At 38.3% G+C, this 19,878-nt stretch overlaps 1 protein-coding gene and 1 pseudogene across 2 annotated transcripts in view; one reads left to right on the forward strand and one right to left on the reverse strand.

Moving 5' to 3' along the window:
• Positions 1 to 19,443, reverse strand: part of ZMYM4 (zinc finger MYM-type containing 4) — a 125,512-nt gene extending 106,069 nt beyond the window's left edge. For both annotated transcript variants that reach the window (XM_028113779.1, XM_028113781.1), the window contains exon 1: positions 19,090 to 19,443. In XM_028113779.1, the coding sequence (XP_027969580.1) occupies positions 19,090 to 19,128 (39 nt within the window). In that variant the 5' untranslated portion in view covers positions 19,129 to 19,443. The remainder of the gene's footprint in view (positions 1 to 19,089) is intronic.
• On the forward strand, positions 13,441 to 13,969 carry LOC148164544 (small ribosomal subunit protein uS10 pseudogene; annotated as a pseudogene).
• Positions 19,444 to 19,878: the final 435 nt, after the last annotated feature.

The raw sequence follows: 19,878 nt of genomic DNA on the forward strand, positions 1-19,878 counted from the left end.
AAAATCTTAAAAAAAAAAAAAAAAGATTCTCCCAGGAAGTCTGGGTGGCTCAGTCGGTTAGGTGTCTGCTTTCAGCTCAGGTCATGATCCCAGGGTGCTGGGATCAAGTCCCCCATCAGGCTCCCTGCTCAGTGGGGAGACTGCTTCTCCCTCTGCCTGCTGCTCCCCCTGCTTCTATGCGTGCTCTTGTGCTCTCTTTCTCTGAAAAATAAGTAAAATCTTAAAAAAAAAAAAAAGATTCTCTCTCCCTCTCCCTCTGCCCCTCCCCAGCTCACTCACACTCTCTTGCACTCTCTATCTCCTTCTCTCAAATAAATAAATAATCTTAAAAAAAAAAAACTGAACAGGAACTTTTAAATATGTAGATTAAGCTGACATCACCTGAACAAGGATGAACATGATTCACTAGTGGTATCATAGGAAGAACACACCACCACCTATGAAGAATTCTTTCAAAAAAAAAATTGAACCTGAATCTAATCACACTTCTACAACTTACAGGAAACATGAAGAATAGAGGAACATGTTCAATGACACTAGAATATAAGCAGCAAAGCCCAGGATGTGGGAAATGCTGCAAAACAAATCATCCAGTATCTTCTAAAAATAAATGGCAGTGGGGCGCCTGGGTGGCTCAGTGGTTAAGCGTCTGCCTTCAGCTCAGGTCATGATCCCAGGGTCCTGGGATCAAGCCCCGCATCGGGCTCCCCGCTCCGCGGGAAGCCTGCTTCTCCCTCTCCCACTCCCCCTGCTTGTGGTGTTCCCTCTCTCGCTGTGTCTCTGTCAGATAAAAAAAATAAAAATAAAAATAAATGGCAGTTTTTAAAATGGGGAGATTTACTGATTAAAAGAGGCTTAAAAGACATAACCCACAAACCTTGTTTTAGCTACTAACTTTGTGAAACAAAGTTGTACAAATATTAGGTGACATTAAGGAATCATGTTGATTTTGTTCAGTGTGATAACGGTATTATGATTTTTTTAAAAAAGAGATAGCATTTGTTAGAGATTCATGCTTTGAGTATTAATAGGTGAAATATGTCTACAATTTGCTTTAAAATATTACAGGGAAAGACATGTGAGATGAAAAAATAAAAGGCAGAAAGTTGATGACTGTTAAAGAAGACAAATAACAAATACATGACCATTAGTTGAACTATTTGTTCTACATTTATAGCTTAAATTTCCATAACAAAGGTTTTAAAAAGGTAATAATCAACTAGAAACCTCTTAAATGCAGAGTTATACTCCTCACACAAAACAAGCAGCTTTTTTCCTATATAACTTATCACTTACAACAACCCTGAAAATAACTATTTTCGCATCTTTCTGTATTCTTTTCTTCCAACAAATGACAACTAAACAAAATAAATCTTCCTTTGTTCCTAGATACGACACCCTTTTTCTTCATAATGATCAGATACTGTTTCATTAAAATTTATTTTCCATATATAAAAATTAGGAAAATATCTACTTCTCTTACATGTTAAGACATCAAACATGAAGAAAAACTGAAGGACAGTAAGCATGCATATTTTCTGTAACTATCTTTAGAGAAATATTTCAACTCTGACATAAATTCTATGAAAAACCATGTGAAGATCATATAAAAAAGAAACTTAACTATGATATAATGGAATTCAAGAGAAGAAAACATCATAGTCAATTTCAGGGGAACAAAAGGGTTGAATGAAAGGAATAACTGGAGCAAACATTTGCTTCTTAAATAATTCAAGTGTCACAAAGAATGGAAGGCAAGAAAAAAGTAATGTTCACATTCACTTCCCAACAATGACTTCCAAGGCTTCCATGACACTACACAATCTCTCCCCTTTGCTTCTAGAAATCACCACCTAGTGTATGCTAATGTTTCTTGTGCACTAACCTACTGAAACCTACTAAGTTAGATAGATCTTTATTTCTATTTTATCTGTAAGGAAACAAAAACCATGTTAATGGTAAGAACCAAGGCCAAAACCTACTATGATAGCGGTTCCTACTCTGCAATCCTCCACCTAATCTATTTTTTTTAAAGATTTTATTTATTTATTTGAGACAGAGAGAATGAGAGAGAGAGCACATGAGAGGGGGTAGGGTCAGAGGGAGAAGCAGACTCTCTGTGGAGCAGGGAGCCCGATGTGGACTCGATCCAGGGACTCCAGGATCATGACCTGAGCCGAAGGCAGTCGCTTAACCAACTGAGCCACTCAGGCGCCCTCCTCCACCTAATCTATTTCAGAAGGTCTGGGACAGATAGGGACTAGACATTTGTGTACTGTAAAGGAGCAGGGATAGAATTCCCTCAGGGGATTCTGAATTTTATTGCTAATTAAAAACGAATACACCATGGTATGTTTTCTCCTGGGTCCCCTGCTGTTATCTGCTGATTCCCACAAAATCAAATTTGTGTCTGTATATGTGTATGCTCACCAGCCTCAATCTCAATTTCTACTCTGAAAAACAATGTTAAGATTCTCTCCTTCTCCCTCTGCCCCTCTCGCCACCCCTCCCCCCACCTCTTGCAGTCTCTCTCTAAAAAAGAAAAAAAATATATATATACACGTATTTTTTCTCTAGCTTACTTTATTGTTAACTATATAATACATAACACATATAACATACAAAATATGTGTTAATCAACTGTTTATGTTATCACAAAGGCTTCCAGTCAACAGTAAGGTATTAGCAATTAAGTTTTAGGGGAGTCAAAAGTTATAGGCAGGGGTGCCTGGCTGGCTCAGTCAGAAAAGCATGAGACTCTTGATCTTGGGGTTGTGAGTTCAAGCCCCACACTGGGTGAAGAGATTATTTAAAAATAAATAAGGGTCGTCTGCAGCTCAGTCGGTTAAGCGTCTGCCTTAGGCTCAGGTCATGATCCCAGGGTCCTGGTATTGAGCCCCACATTGGGCTCCCTGCTCAGTGGGGAGCCTGCTACTCCCTCTCCCTCTGCTATTCCCCCTGCTTATGCTTTCTCTCGCTCTCTCTCCTACTTTGTCAAATAAATAAATAAAATCTTTTAAAAATAAATTAATTAATAAAATATTTTTAAAAGGCTATAGGCAGATTTTTGACTGTGGGGGGACCGGTGCCCCTAACCCCAATATTGTTCAAGGACCAACTACACATACATATGATAAAGTTGAATGTATAAATTACGCACAGTAAGGGGCGCCTGGGTGGCTCAGTCATTAAGCATTTGCCTTGGGCTCGGGTCATGGTCCCAGGGTCCTAGGATAGAGCCCCGCATCAGGCTCTGCTCGGCGGGAAGCCTGCTTCTCCCTCTCCCACTCCCCCTACTTGTGTTCCCTCTCTTGCTGTGTCTCTCTCTGTCAAATAAATAAATAAAAATCTTTTTAAAAAATTAGGCACAGTAAGAGACTTACACCAATAATAGTACAATTAATAGCACTATACTATAATAAAAGTTAAATGGTCTCTCTCTCAAAATATAGTACTGTATTCACCCTTCTTGTGTTGACATGAGATAAAATGCCTATGTGATGAGATGAAATGAGGTGAACAACCTAGACACTGTAACACAGGGTTAAGCTACTACTGACTTCCTGACAATACATGAGAAGGAGGATCATCTGCTTCCGGATGGACCGCGGTTGACTGTGGGTAACTGAAACCACAGAAAGCAAAACCACAGATTTGGGGCAGGGGTGGACTATTGTGTTGGTTTTGTAATTCCCTCCTACTACACTCAACTTTTAATAAAGTCTTGTTTAAAAGTTACAGCCTGGGGGGCACCTGACTTGGTCAGTCAGTAGAGCATGTAACTCTTGATCTCAGGGTTGTAAATTCGAGCTCCATGCTGGATGTAGAAATTGCTTAAAAAATCTTTAAAAGTCACAACCTGGTTTCAACTATGCTGGGTAGAATTAAACGAGGATTCTCTCTCTACATTTGGGCTGCAGGGCCAAGCAGGACCCCTACCAAGGCTAGCATGACAGTAGCAGAGACAATCAGAAAAAAACCTCTCCCATGAAGGAAAAGTACATTTCTAAGAGGAGAGTCAGAGATGTGATGCAACCTGCTTCTTGTCACAGGAAGAGAATCTGAACAGTACCTATCCTGGGGAACTGAATTATTATGAAGGGAGCCAAATTGGTACCATACTGATGAACAGATTTTCATTTCTGAAGATAAATCAGTCCTGTATACAGAATGAACGAGAGAGGACAATGGGGGTGGGGGGAGGGCAGAAGAATTTTAAAGGCAAGGAAACTAAGACAAAGCAAACAAAATGAGTACCATAACTAGGCTGGTATTAGTAGAAATAAAATCTTAAAAATCATATCTGAAGTAATCTCAGTAAGATTCACCAATTAAAACTGGATTGATAGGGGAAAGAGAAGAAGCAAGATGACTCAGAGGTTTCTAACTTGGGTGACTAGAAGACAATAACTAAAAGAATACAGGAAGAAAAACAGGGAGAGAAGGAATGGGGCACTATTTGTGAGAGCAAGTACTTGCAAAAAGAATGGAGTCCATTTTAGGCACACTGAATTAGCAATATCTGTTAGACAGCACAATACAAATCAAATTATACATCTGGAAATACAGATTTTGAGTTTTAGACACATACAAAAAAAAGAAGCAAAGAAGGGGAAAGGAAATCACAGGGTATTTAATGGGTAGTTTTAAAACTACTGTAGGAGATTACCCAAGAAAAACACAGGCCAAGGAAACAACACTTACTGGGCATGCAAAAAGAGTCAAAGATGACCGAAAAGAAGCAATTCAAGAAAAGAACCATGAGAATGCCATCTTATAAACAAGAGAGACGTTTCAAGGAGGGAACAGGCAATAGGGTCAGATGTCTAAGAGAAACCTAATAAAAGCTCTGAAATGCATCCATTAGACTTGGTAATTATTAGGTCATTTCAGTGATCTTAAAGAGAATTTCAGTGGGGAAACAGAAGGAAAAGCCAGATGTGAGTTAAGTGTGAAAAACACAAGCAATAAGAGTCTCAAAAAAACACTCTAATTTCAAAAAGCTTATCTCAGTTCAGACTATAGTCTGTTAACTACCACTTCCTGCTGAAAGGTACCCTGGCTTCTTGGGAGTTATTTCCAAGTCTGAGATAGTAACATAAAGCATGAGCCTAGGCACATCTTTTTGACCAAAAAGGGAAAAAACTTTCAGGAACTACTGGAGTTAAATCAAAAGCATATAGATAACTAAGTATTTTATTCTTTTTGATGCTAATGTAAATGAAATAATTTTCTTGATTTCCTTTCAGGATTTCACTGCTAGTGTGTGGAAATACAACTGATTTTTGTGTGTTTTTTTTTTTTTATCCTGAACTCTGCTGAATTTACTACCTCTCACAGGGTCTGGGGGGAAGGGGGAGGTTGGTGGATTTGTAAGGTTTTCTGTATATACAATCATGTCATCTGCAGTAAGAGAGAGTTTTACTTCTTTCTTTCCAATTTGGATGCCTCCTCTATCTTGCCTAACTGCTCTGGCTACAACTTCAAACACATTGATTAGAAGTACCAAAAGAGGGCATCCTTATCTTATTCCTGATCTTAGGGGAAAGCCTTGCAGTCCTTCACCATCAAGTATGATGTTAGCTACGATTTTTCATATATAGCTTTTATCATGTTGAGGAAGTTCCTTTGTACTCCTAATTTATTAATGAAAGTCTGATGGAGTTTTTTTTTAATTTTTTTTAAAGATTTTTATTTATTTATTGAGAGAGAGAGAGAATGATAGTATGAGAGGGAGGAGGGTCAGAGGGAGAAGCAGACTCCCTGCTGAGCAGGGAGCCCGATGCGGGGACTCGATCCCTGGACTCCAGGATCATGACCTGAGCTGAAGGCAGTCGCTTAACCAACTGAGCCACCCAGGTGCCCCCTGACGGAGTTTTTCAAATGTTTTTATCTACATCAACTGAGAGATCATGCGGGGTTTTTTTTTTCCGTTCTATTAATACAGTGTATCACACTGATACTTAGGAAAAATTTAACCAAGGAGCTATTAAGACTTGCACACTGAGACCTGGACAAAATACTGCTGAAAGAAATTTTAAAGGACAGGGGAACCTGGCTGGCTTAGTCAGCAAAGCATGGCACTCTTGATATCAGTGTCATGAGTTCTAGGCCCAAGTTGGAGGTAAAGTTTACTTAATTAAAAAAAAAAAAAATTTTTTTTAAAGGACATAGATAAAAGGAAAGATACCCTGCATTCACTGAGTGGAAGACTTAATAGTATCAGGATGACAATACTACTCAAGAGATTTATAAATTCAATTCAATCCCTAACAAAATCCCAATGGCATTTTTTGTAGAAATAGGACAAAAATCCTGACTTTCATATGGAATTTTAAGGGATACCAAATAGCCAAAACAATCTTGAAAAGGAAAAAACAAATTTGGAGGACTCACACTTTCCAATTTCAAACTTCTACAAAGCTAAAGTAATCAAAACAGTGTAGTACAGGCACAAGGAGACATATAGACCAATGGAACAAAATTGAGAATCCAGAAATAAGCCCTTACATATATGGTTGTTATGGACTAAATATTTGTGTCCCCAAAATTTATATGTTGAAGACTGAAACCTCAATGTTATGATATTTAAAGATGGGACCTTTGGGAGGTAACTCGGGTTAGATGAGGTCATGCGGGTAGGATTCTCATGATGGGATTAGTGCCCTTCTAAAAAGAGACACCAGGGAGCTCCCTCAATCTGTCCTGAGAACACACAAAGAAGAGATTATACAGGCACAAAGCAAAAATGGCAGCTGCCAACAAGCCAAATGAAATCTACCTTGCCAGTACCTTGATCTTAGACTTCCCAACCTCCAAAAATATAAGAAATAATTTCTATGGTTTAAGTGACCCAATCTATATTATTTTGTTATAGCACCCAAAGTGATTAATACAAAGGCCAACTGATTTTTGACAAGCATACCAAGATCATTCAATGGGAAAAGAACAGACTTAAACATATACTGCTGGAAAAACTGGATATCCAGATACAAAAGAACAAAACTGTACACATACATTATACCATCAACAAAAATTAACTTTAAATGGATTGAAGACCTAAATTAAAGAACTAAATTACAAAACTCTTAGATTTCTTCATATGGGAAAATCTACATGACCTTGTATTTGGCAATGGTTTCTTAAATTGAAAACAAGAGTACAAGCTACAAAAGAAAAATAGACAAATTAGACTTCGTAATATCCAGAATATATAAAGAACTCCTATAACTCATTAACAAAAAGACAACCCAATTAAAAAAGGGCAAAGGATTTAAATACATATTTCTCCAAGGAAGATGTACAAATGGCCAATAAGCACAAGAACAGATACTCAACATCATTAGTCATTAAAAAAATACAAATCAAAACCACAATGAGATACTGCTTCACACCCACTAGGACAGCTATTATCGAAAGAAAGAAAAGAAGAAAAGAAAAAAAAAAAGAACAAGCATTGGAGAGGGTATGAAGAAAGCAGAACCCTCGTGCATTGCTAGTGCACCTCTGTGGAAAAGTTTGGGGATTCCTCAAAAAGATAAACGTAAAAATCCCATTTATTCCAGCAAATCCACTTCTAGGTATATATCCAAAAGAAGTGAAAACAGACTCAAACAGATACCTGTACAGCACTGTTATAGCAACATTTTTCATAATAGCCAAAAGATAGAAACCACCTGTCAACAAATGAAAGGATAAATACTATGTACATACAATAAACTATTATTCAGCCATAAAAAAGAATGAAGTTCTGATATATTACGCTAAGTGAAATAAATGAGACACCAAAGGTCAAATATTGTATGATTCCATTTATATGAAATATCTAGAATAGGCAAATTTATTGAGATATAAAGTAAAGTTTAACAGAGGCTGGAGGGAAGAGCAATGGGAAGTTATTCCTTAATGTGGACAGACCTTCTGTTTGGGGCTAAAAAGACAGTGGTAGGAGCGACTGGGTTGCTCAGATGGTTGAGCGTCCAACTCTTGGTTTCAGCTCAGGTCTCGATCTCAGGGTAGTGAGATCGAGCCCTGAGTCAGGCTCGAGCTCAGCGCAGAGTCAGCTTGAGATTCCCTCCCTCCGCCCCTCCCTCACCCTCTCTCTCTAAAATAAATAAAATCTTTGAAGAAAAAGACAGTGGTAATACTGGCACAACACTATTAAAACATCTTTAATGCCACTGAATTATACACTTTTAGTAATTAAAATGGTAAATTCTGGGGCACCTGGGTGGCTCAGTTGTTAAGCGTCTGCCTTCAGCCCAGGTCATGATCTCAGGGTCCTGGGATCGAGCCCCGCATCGGGCTCCCTGCTCGGCAGGAACCCTGCTTCTCCCATTCCCCCTGCTTGTGTTCCCTCTCTCGCTGTCTCTCTGTCAAATACATAAATAAAATCTAAGAAAAAAAAAAGGTAAATTCTATGTCATGTATGTTTTAACATATTAAAAACTTTTAAGGTAACTTTTAATTTTTTTAAAAACATTCAGATGCTAACCTTAAAGACCTTGTTGAAGGCTGAACTGTGGCCCCCAAAGATATGTCCTCCCAGATACTCAGAATGTGATCTTCTTGGAATGAACTTTGCAGATGTAATTAGTCTAAGGATCTTGAAATGAGATGACCCTGGATTAGGGTAGGCCCTAAATCCAATGAACGCTGTCCTTAGAAAGACAAAAACACAGAGAAGGCCATGTGAAAGCAGAGGTAAAACTTGGAGTTAATGTTGCCACAAATCAAGGAACACCTAAGACCATCAGAAGCTGAAAGAGACAAAGAAGGTTCTTTCCCAGAGCCTTCAGAGAGAGGAAAGCCCTGCTGACCCCTTGATTTTGGAGTTCTAGCCTCCAGAACTGCTAGAGAATAAATTTCTGTTGTTTTTGAGCCACTAAGTTTGTGGTGACTTCTTACAGCAAACCTAGGAAACTAATACATGTTTGATAATTGGAAATGGTATGTTGTTGTAATAAATACTTAAAAACATGTAAGTAGATTTGGAATTGGATAATGACTAGATGCTGGAAGAATTTTAAGAAGCACAACAGTGGCAATTTGTCAACTATCAAAAAAAAAGGGGGGGTGCCTGGGTGCTCAGTTGGTTAAGCATCCGACTTTTTTTTTTAATATTTTTTTAATTTTTTTTTTTTTTATTTGACAGAGACACAGAGAGAGAGGGAACACAAGCAGGGGGAGTGGGAGAGGAAAAAGCAGGCTTCCCGCCGAGCAGGGAGCCCGATGCGGGGCTCAATCCCAGGACCTTGTGATCATGACCTGAGCTGAAGGCAGACACTTAACGAGTGAGCCACCCAGGCACCCCAAACATCCAACTCTTGATCTCAGCTCAAGTCTTAATCTCAGGGTCATGAGTTCAAGCCCTGGGTTGGGCTCCACAATGGGCATGGAGCCTACTTTAAAAAAAAAAAAAAAAAAAGAAAGAAAGAAAGAAAGCAGCATGATAGAAAAAATTTAGATTGCCTTCAAGAGATGGTTGGGACAAATATAGGTATTAAAGGCAATTCTGGTAGTTTCACAAGGAAGTGAGAAACAAAGAAGAGAAAGTTTATAACATCTTAACGAATACATATACACATGAACAAAATGTTGAGAAAATCTGAATGTTAAAGGTGTTTGTGGTGAGATATCAGAAGGAAATGAGTATCTCAGAAGGAAATGAAGAACAGGTTATTGTGAACTAGAAGGTGATCATCGTTAAAAAGTAGCAAAGACTTGACTGAATTGTGTTCTATACTGGGTAGGAAAGCAGAACTTGGAAGCAATGAACTTAGATATTTACTAAGACTTTTAAGCAGTGTTGAAAGTACAACCTGGTTTCTTCTTGCTAAGAGTACAAAGTGAGAGGAAAAAGATAAATTGAGGAAATATTAAGCAAAAAGGAAACAACTCTTGATGATTTGGGAAGTTCTCAGCCCATCCAGATGGCATAGGATGCTAAAATTATGAAATTCACTCTTAGAAAAATGTGCTTTAGGGAAAGGGCCACGGGTATAGCTGGACAACTATTTGCTGAAGATACTAGATGTATGAATCATGGGTCCAATCAGTCACCTCAATTTAAGTCAGGAATAAAGATGGGGTTATCCAGAATCTGTGAAGAACCAGAGAGGAGACTCAAGGTTTGTAAACATATTACACCAACAAAAACACTGCCAGCCTATACTTAAAGAACACAGACTAGATAAAAATGAAAAAAAATCTGACTCCTGGAATTCTATTGGCAGGAAAGAGCTAATAAAGCTACTCATGTGTGAACATGTGCTACCCTTCAAGAAAAAGAAAGGTACAAAGAAGTAGAAGCCAGAGAAGTAGGCTCAAAGCAGGGGTCTACAGTGTTTCAATAAACCCAGAGGGCAGAGGATCAAGTCACAGAGAATTATTCTCAGGTCTTGAAACCTAAGGAAATTGGTCCTGCTGGGTTTTGAACTTGACTGGGACCAGTGATCCCTTTATTCCTCCCATTTCCTTCCTTTTGGAATGGGAATGTCTATCCTATGCCTGTCCCAGGATTGTTATGTTGGAAGCAGAAAATTTGTTTTCTGGTTTCAGAGGGCCACAGATAAAGAATTTTACCTCAGATGAGTCATAGCCAGAATCATATTCGTATCTTGTGTAGATGATTTAGATGCTAAGAATTGGGTGTTTTTGAGCTGATGATATGAGATTTAAGGCTTAAGAATTCATGCTATAATGGATTGAGACTTTGGGGGATGTTGGGATAGAGATGAATGTATTTTGCATATGGGATGGATGTCAAGTTTGAGGGCAAGAGGGTGGACTATAGTGGCTTGAATTGTAGCCCCTAAAAGACACATGCACCCAGAAGCTCAGAAGGTGAACAGGTCTTCACAGACGTAATTAAGGTAAAGATCTTGAAATGAGATCATCCAGGATTAGGCTGGACCATAAATCCTTAAAAGAGACAGAAAAGAGGGGCACCTGGGTGGCTAGGTTGGTTGGGTGACTGCCTTCAGCTCAGGTCATGATCCCAGAGTCCTGGGATCGAGTGCCACATCGGGCTCCCAGCTCATCGGAAAGCCTGCTTCTCCCTGACCCTCCCCTCTCCCCTGTCATGCTGTTTCTCTCTCTAATAAATAAAATCTTTAAAAAAAAAAAAAAAGAAAGAAAACACAGAAGGCCATGTGAAGAGGGAGGCAGAGTGGAGTTATGCTGCCACAAATTAAGAAATATAAATCAACCCACCAGAAGCTTCCAAAATCCTTCCAAAGGCTGGAAGAAGCAAAAATTCTTCTTTAGAGCCTTCAGAGAGAACGTGGCCCTACTGACACCTTGATATCAGACATCCAGCATCCGGAACTGAGAGAGAATAAATTTCTACCATATTAAGCCACCAAATTGGTAGTAATTTGTATGGCAGCCTTAGGATACTAATACAGAGAGCCATTAGTAAAAAAAAAAAATGACAAATTTAAAGATCGAAAAGAATACTGATCACAATACATTTATATATACATATATCAAATATATTAAAATCTATGTGTTCATAACGATACCACCTCCCAAGCCTCACCTTTAGGATTTGCTACGGCATCAATTCATTCTTCTGAAAGTTGATAAAGGAGAAAAAAAATAAGCATTTACTCTCTGCTTTTCCTGTACAAATATTACAGGGTAATCCAGTGAATAAAAGAAGAAATAATTAAAAAAAAAAAATCACTCCTCTAATGAAATCATAGATCTAGGAAACAATCATCGAAGGCTGATAGATTCATTAGGTGAGATGTTAAGAAACTATTATGTTTAGATTCCACTGGCAGAACATAAATTGATCAATTTTAGTATCACTAAAAGTGTGCCTCCTGGAATAATGCAACAAGAATTCACCATCTACTAGCATCATCTAATAGGGTGACTATATATCCTTTTGTCCAGGACAGTCCCAGTTTATGGCTATTACCCCACTGTAATTATTAAACAGCACACTCTTTTATTCTTAAAACTGATTGGAAATATGTTATGTATCACTCTATTCATGAATTTTTCTTTTTCATGAATTTTTCTTTCTTAAAGAAACTGAACCGAAATCTCATAAAGCTCTACCAAATCAAGTTCTCAATCTTGGCTACAGACTAAATCACTTGGGAAATTTTTAAAAATATTGATGCCTAGAATCCACCCATGAATTCTGATTTCATTATCTGAAATGTAACCTGAGAATCAGGATATTTAAAAGCTCTCCAGGTTAAAAAAAAAAAAAAAATCATAAAAGCTCTCCAGGTAATTCTCAAGTTTCAGCCAAAGTTGAGAACCACTGCTCTATATGTAACTACTAATTTGTGGGAAATATGAAGGGTAATTGAACATGTTAAAATACCACAAGAATTCAAGCAGCCAAATCCAGAATGTGGGAAATTCTCCTGAACAAATGACCTAGTTTTTTTCAACAAAGAAATAGCATGGGAAAAAGTGCAGGGTGTAGGGAGGGCAATAGGTGAAGTTAAGAGAAATTTAAGAGGTAAATCTTATTTGGATAGTGATTTAAACAAACCAACTGTTAAAAAAAAAATTTTAGAGAATCAAAGAAATCTGAACACAGACTGGATTAAAGAACTAACTTTTCTAGGTATGGTATTAGAGTTGTTTAGTTTTAATTCTCACTTATTAGAAATACATGCATAAGTACATATAGATTAAATGATGTTATGCCTGAGATTTCTTTAAAATTATTTCGACCAGGGTGCCTGGATGGCACAGTGGGTTAAGCGTCTGCCTTCAGCTCAGGTCATGATCCCAGGGTCCTGGGATTGAGTCCCACATCGGGCTCCCTGTTCAGCAAGAAGCCTGCTTCTCCCACTGCCTGCCGCTCTCCCTTCTTGTGCTCGCTCTCTCTGTCAAATAAATAAATAAAATCTTAAAAAATAGTAATAATAAATAAAATTATTTCGACCAAAAAAAAAAAGTTGGATGAGACAGGAAGAGCAAAATGTTGAGAACTGTTTAGCTGTTAAATATGGGTAACAGGAATTCACTGTACCAACCTATATTTTATATTCTATATTAATATCAAATTATGAAACAGAATAAAAAGGGTTTTTTAACTTTTGCTTGTAAATGTGCAATATGTGTTTGTGTGTGTGTATATATATCACATTTAGATTTATAAGACAACATGTCAGAAGATGTAAAGAAAGATGAACACACGATCCTTAACCTCAAAGAGTAGTGGGTAGTCCATGTTGGATAGAAAAGGTTTGCTCAGGTATTATCTTTGATGAAAAGCAGGAAGGTAGCTAACTCAAGCTTCCAGGAGGCCAGAAAGATAAGAATGAAATTAAAGTAATATTATGCATATTCCTTAAGCATAAATGGGTATGGGTGTTATTATCCCAATATGGCTAAATACTAGAGACTGTACCATAACCTGACTTTGAAAAGCACATGCTCTATTAGAGGTTGAGCCATTCAAAAATGCGTTCTTGGCTCTTTGAGGAAGACGTGGTTGCAGCTACAGCAGAGCTTCCGGGTGCCCCACTCCTGCTCCTGACTCACCACTGTTTGCTCTCTCCAAAGAACAAGTCCATCAGGATGCTGCACCACAGACAGGGCTTTTAAAGACACTGGGGAAGACACCCGTGGAATCAGAGGTGGCGATTCACCGAATTAGAATTACTCTAACCAGCACGATGTAAAATCTTTGGAGAAGGTATGTGCAACTTGATCAGAGGTACAAAGGAGAAGAATCTCAAAGTGGAAGGACCAGTTTGGATGCCTACCACGACTTTGAGAATCACTACAAGAAAAACTCCTCGTAGTGAAGGTTCTAAGATTTGGGATCGTTTTCAGATGAGGATCCACAAGTGACTCACTGACTTGCACAGTTCTTCTGAGATTGTTAAAGCAGATTACTTCCATCAGTACTGAGCCAGGAGTTGAGGTTGAAGTCACCACTGCACATGATTACATCAACCTTTTTAATAAACTGATTATCAGTTGTTAAAAAAAAAGAAAATGTATTTTTTTATAAGTCAAACGGTCAAATATTAGCAATTTTACATGGTTCAACCTAATACTACGCTATAATGCTTTCTCTTTGCTTTGCTAAAATAATTACATAGTTAATGCACAGTAAAATAATCAGAATATTTAAAGGAAATGTCAGTCTTTAAAGAGTGATCAGTCTCCTAATACAGAATTCAAAAATGTTCACTAAATATCCACAAAACTGCAATTTTACATTTATTTCCTTAAATGGTCTTTAGTAAATTAGAAAATCATTCCATTTTCAAAGGAAGCACAAACTTTATCTTTAGAATAAATCATAGCTTTAAAATATTTAGTGTATACTTTCTTAAAAATAAACCTGTGAGTTGTGAAGATGTTTTAAGGTTATCTCAAACTAGAATGTATTCCAATGCATCCTGAGAATTTACACATCAATTTAAATATAATTCAATTAATTTTAACGACTAAAAACTCCAGATAATTCAGGACCTAGACTATTACACATATTACGTATATGTATTTTGTTACATGTATTACATATAACTAATAGACATATTAACTCTTATATGTTATAATAATGAATCCTAACCTACACTATTTATCAGTGTAATTTTTCAAGTACTATTTGATACTGGTTTAGCCTTTATAGTATGACCTTAAGCAAAAAAACAAAAACAAAAAACAAAACTCTGTACCTGTTTCCTCATTTATAGAATGAGACAGTAATAGTGACTACTGTTTATGGAATTAATGAGGATTGGAGGCTATATTACACATAAAATAATTAAAATAATGACTGGAACTTAAATGTTTATAAATATCAAGTATTATCTTTATTTACAGAAACCTCTGCTAGTTATAAGATGGGCACTGTGAAAATAATTCAGAATCATCAACATTAGAATGGCCTCTTCAAATGCTCTCTATACAGAGCCAATGCATTCTTCAAGCAGATGCTTTACACTGTGTACACGTGAGCTGCAAATACTTTTAATATGTACTGTTGTGCTTTTTAAGTAACGCATTTAGCGAAAAGACAAAAGATTAAAATTTCATCAAGGAATTAAGAGGGATCAACCTTTTGTTATTATTTTATTATAAAATATTAAAATAACAGAAATCCAAAACAAAACTTCTCCATAATCCCACATGATAAAATCAATGTTCTCATTTGTTCATGTTATTTTCTATTCCCCATCTACATGCATATTCATTGTTTACATATTTACAATAATATGGATAACATTTTATAGTCTATATTTTCACTTAATATTATACCGTATTTTTCCATTTTGCAAAAATTTTCCCCTACTCTCTCTTTCCTTCCTTATCCCCACCCCGTGAAGGTAATCAACAGTAACATGTAGCCTGACATGTAGCCTCCACAACTTTCTCCAAGCTCATACATATACAAGTATAGACACATACGTGGGGAAGGAAAAATTATTAGTTTTCACAAAAATGGAAGCATCCTACTTATCTTTCTTTTAAGCATACCAAACACATATGCCTCAAATTTAATATACAAAGTTTGAGAGTGGATACAACTTAGTAGACCATGTAATAACATACACATTTACAAAAGTCATCATTCTGTATGTAAACTTTGAAAAGATATAGGGATTTCACAAAAAAATATGGCCACCAGATTTAGTTAGATCTCGTGCTTCATAAGTTTAACAGCCATGCATAAAATAATTCCACAGATCTCATGCTTGGTAAGTTTATTATAATAGCCATGAACAAATAAGTCCACTATTTACAGCAAGCCTAACTAATGAATTTTAAAACTTATATTAGAAAATAAAAATTTTACAATCTTAAAAAATTCATAAATAATATCTCAAAAATATCCTAACTTTAAAGTAAGAAAGACTATGTGTATATGAACTTCCTATGAACTTGGTTCTTAGCACAGATGATTGATGGATATGGTGCTGACCCACCCACATACTTAGCTTCCCCAAGTTCAGAAACTGAAAGACTGGCATTCCAATATAGTCAGAATACAATCAAATCAAACTTATCTAATGAATACCTATTGTTCTAAATACCCACAAGCATAAAAGTAAGACAGCCGGCAGGCCTACACAGAATGTAAGGTGGTTAACCCAAGAGTCTTAAAATACTCTCCCATCTAACCATAATCCAGAACAATCAGAAGATCCCTAAATCTGAATCCACAGGAGACAATTTTGGAGTATAAAGGATGCTACAGAAGATTTTTACTGAAGCTCCGAAAACTATAAAGCAAATACCTCAGTACCCAAGCCCTACAGCCTCTACTATAACAGGTGAACCTTCTTACCAAAAATCAATATAAGTCTTTTTGAGTTCCTATTACATGGAAGTCATAGGTGCTGGAGATGCAAAATGCAATAAAATGGACCCCACCCTAAAAGATTTCACAATTTAGCAGGAGAGCCAGAATGTATTATTCTACATGATCATAAATACCACAGCATAATACCTAGCATACAGTTCAACAACTAGCATAGGTGTTCAGAAACTTTCTGTGACTTTTATAAAGGTCAAAGCAGTTAAGCATCATAAATACAATACCATGTTATCATCAATGCAATTTCAGATTAAATAACCTAAACTTATTACCTAGGCCTATGCAATTTTTTTAGCTGCCTCAAAGCAGTGAAATTATTAAAAAGATATTGTACTTTTGTACATAGTCCCCACTCATCTGTTTAGAGTATACATATGGAATCCACATGAGTTTAGCACACATCAAAAAAATGAGGAGGGGGGAAAAGCACATGTACCATGTGTACAGTTCAGGATAACCCTACTGAACATTCTAACCAAATATCAAAAGCAAAATGGAGGCACATCTGTCTGGTAGAGCAGGCGACTCTTGACCAAGGGTTGTGAGTTCAAGTCCCACATTGGGTATAGACATTACTTTAAAAAAAAAATAAATGAAATAAAATAAATAACTTTAAAAAATGGATTATGGAGCCTAAAAGATAATGAATGTAACCTTCCTCCACAATGAAACTGGTAAAATAATGGGTAAAACCTGTAGTGCTATATATATATATATTACATGACATTAAAAAATTATAGTTTAGATTACTATCAGTGTGGCATCTTTAAAGTGTGTAAGACAAAGAAGTATTTAAAAGCTAGTTGAATTTGTTACCAACATGTTTAGATGTTTTCTAGAACATTCCATTTTATAAGATGAATGATAATAGCATTAGCAGCAACTGGATTCAGAGATCTCCTTGAATGAACATTACACATCTAAAATAATTTACCCTATATATTTTAATTGGTGGACCACATGCCATGTACCTTTACTCAAATATGAGGATAAAGTTTAAACTGACTCACAGCTTAAAGAGAAATTTAAAATTTCAAAACATGTGCATTCCATACCCAATATTTATACTAAATGAACTATTTAATATACTATCATACAGCTTAACTTGTTCTAGCTATGACTAATTATTGCACAAGGAAGATCTAAACGTCTATAAACCTAAGACTATCAACGTTAAATTTTAATTGCTCCAAATAGTAAAATGAAATGCATTAAAATGCATTAAAATAACTGATAAATGGATAAAGGGCTAGATACATGAATAAATAAGTGATAAAACCAATAAAATGTTAATAGTAGAATCTAGGTAGTGAGTATATGACCCTGTAAATTTTTTCAATTTTGCTGTGTAGCTGAAAATATTTCCCAATAAATTGTTGGAAGAAACTATTTGACATTTCTTTGGTTATTTATAACTTAAGTTTTGTTTGGTTTTAGGTAGGCATGCTAGATATGGAGCCCAAGGTGGGGCTTGAACTCAAGACCCTGGGATCAAGACCTGAGCTGAGATCAGGAGTCCTACGCTGAACCAACTGAACCACCCAGGCGCCCCTATAATTTAAGCTTTTAAGGAGAGAAACAGACTGGCTTCCGACACAAGCATTGTAGTTGGGACAAACCTGAATTCAAATCCCAGCTCAACCTCTTAAAGAGCTATCTGATCTTAAATATAATGACTTAACATCTCTACGCCTACATTTCTTCATCTGCAAAATGGGTTTTATATACCTAATGCAAAGTTAAATTCCTCCTATAAATCAGTGCCAGGCACATAATAAGCACTCAAAATGTCAGCTGTAATTCATTATGAGATTACTAATTCTATGCTAAATCAAAAAGGCACTGTCAGTAAAAATTAAGTAGTAATTTTTTACGTGGTTGGCTTAACGTTAATTTGATTATTTCGTGCCCATTCCCAAAAGGAAGATTCCTGATAGGAAACTTACTGCTCAACATGCTAAGGTGGGGGGGGGGGGCGGGGGGAGTCTAAAAAAATCTGAAAAATATTGCTCAATCGATAGTACAGTATTGTTCTCCGTCTGAAAAAAAAATCATTCAGAATTAAAAGTTTGAAGACAAACTTTAAAAGGCACTCAATTCACCTCTGCAGGCTGGTTGGGTACATCCTTGTTATGACAAACTTGTCATACTCTTCCACGTTCTTAATTGTTGGTAAAGAGGCTAGACTAGAGCATGACATTAAGAGTTGCCAAAATCTCTAAATCAGGACATGACAACGACCCCACTTCTTCACAGGTAAGAGCACCACCTCCACCTTGGTCTTGATAACGGTTACGGGGGGAGGGGAAAGGAGGTAGGAAAATGAATTCGCGATGGTGTTACTGAACAACCCTCCAGGTTATTCCTCTTGAGACCCGTCCACGACTTATTCCCGCCACTACCACTACCACCCCCACCTGACCTCTCCCCAGTTAAACTTCGAGACTGTGATTTACTAAAGATGCACTTAAGAATGTGACACCTTCCCTCCCCTGGCCCACATAACCCACCCCCAGGGCTGGGGGGGGGGGGAAGCAAACAACAACCCCCGCCCCTCCCCCTCCTAACCAACAGCAAATCTTTGTCCCACCTGCCGAAGGACCACTCTCCAGCGCGCTCCTGACCCAAGGTTGCCTCAGTCCTGCCCGCAACCTCTTCCCAACCGGGCCTCGACGACCCCTCCACGAGCCTGCGCTTGGCCCATTCCCGGCCCCGGGACACGACTCCCGCCCCGCCCCCCGCCGCCCGCCGCCCGAGTTCTGCCTCACCTCACCTACCCTCTTTCGGGGGCCGGACTCCACCTCTCTCTCCGCCATGTTGGGCCCCGCTCGGAACCGCTGCGGCTCCCGGCGCGGTGGCGGCGGAACCTCTCGGGCCCCCGGCCCCCGCCCACACTGCAGGCACGGCCGCTTCGCGGCAGCTTCTCCGAACCCGGCCGGGCCTGGCGCTGAGAGTGGGGAGGGGGCGGATGCCGCGCGCCGGGTCGGAGATCCAGAGATCCCACGGGTGCGCGCGTGGGCGGTAGGGCCTGCCCGGGAAAGGGGGGCCGGGACTCGGGGGGTTAATGGCCTCCAAGGGGCCCCGTGAGTAGGATTATTTTCTCTCAGAGAAATTCCTCCGCCTGCGGTTTCTTAAAGGGATCACCAAACCAGCCCCTTGCGCGCGCCCCTGATGCGCAGGCGCACCTTAAGCCCCTCCTTCCTTTCCCACCAAGCCCCCGGTCCTGAGCGTGCGCGGTGAGTGGCCAAGGGTAGGCCAAATCCTGCAAGTCTCTTTGCTGCCAGCAGCTGCTCCCACCACTCAACTATGGCCGCTGCCTTAAAGGGGCCATGACGCAGTGATGAAGGAGGAATTAAAGAAATTAATGAAATGACTATCTGGAGAATTGGGTGAAATATCAGTGAGGGGTCCAGATCATCGTCTTACACCTGGCTATGGAGATACCATTGTAAAGGGAAAATGATGGTGACCTGAAGTTCTCAGTGGACCTCTGAACATGAAGAATCCCATCCAATGAGGGACCAAGCCAGTCATCTCAAGGAAACCCAGCTTTACTTTAGATAGCC

This window comes from Eumetopias jubatus, unplaced genomic scaffold, assembly GCF_037043125.1.
Source record: "Eumetopias jubatus isolate StellerSeaLion01/CBP00866 unplaced genomic scaffold, mEumJub1_p1.0 scaffold_4, whole genome shotgun sequence".
Lineage (NCBI taxonomy): Eukaryota > Metazoa > Chordata > Mammalia > Carnivora > Otariidae > Eumetopias > Eumetopias jubatus.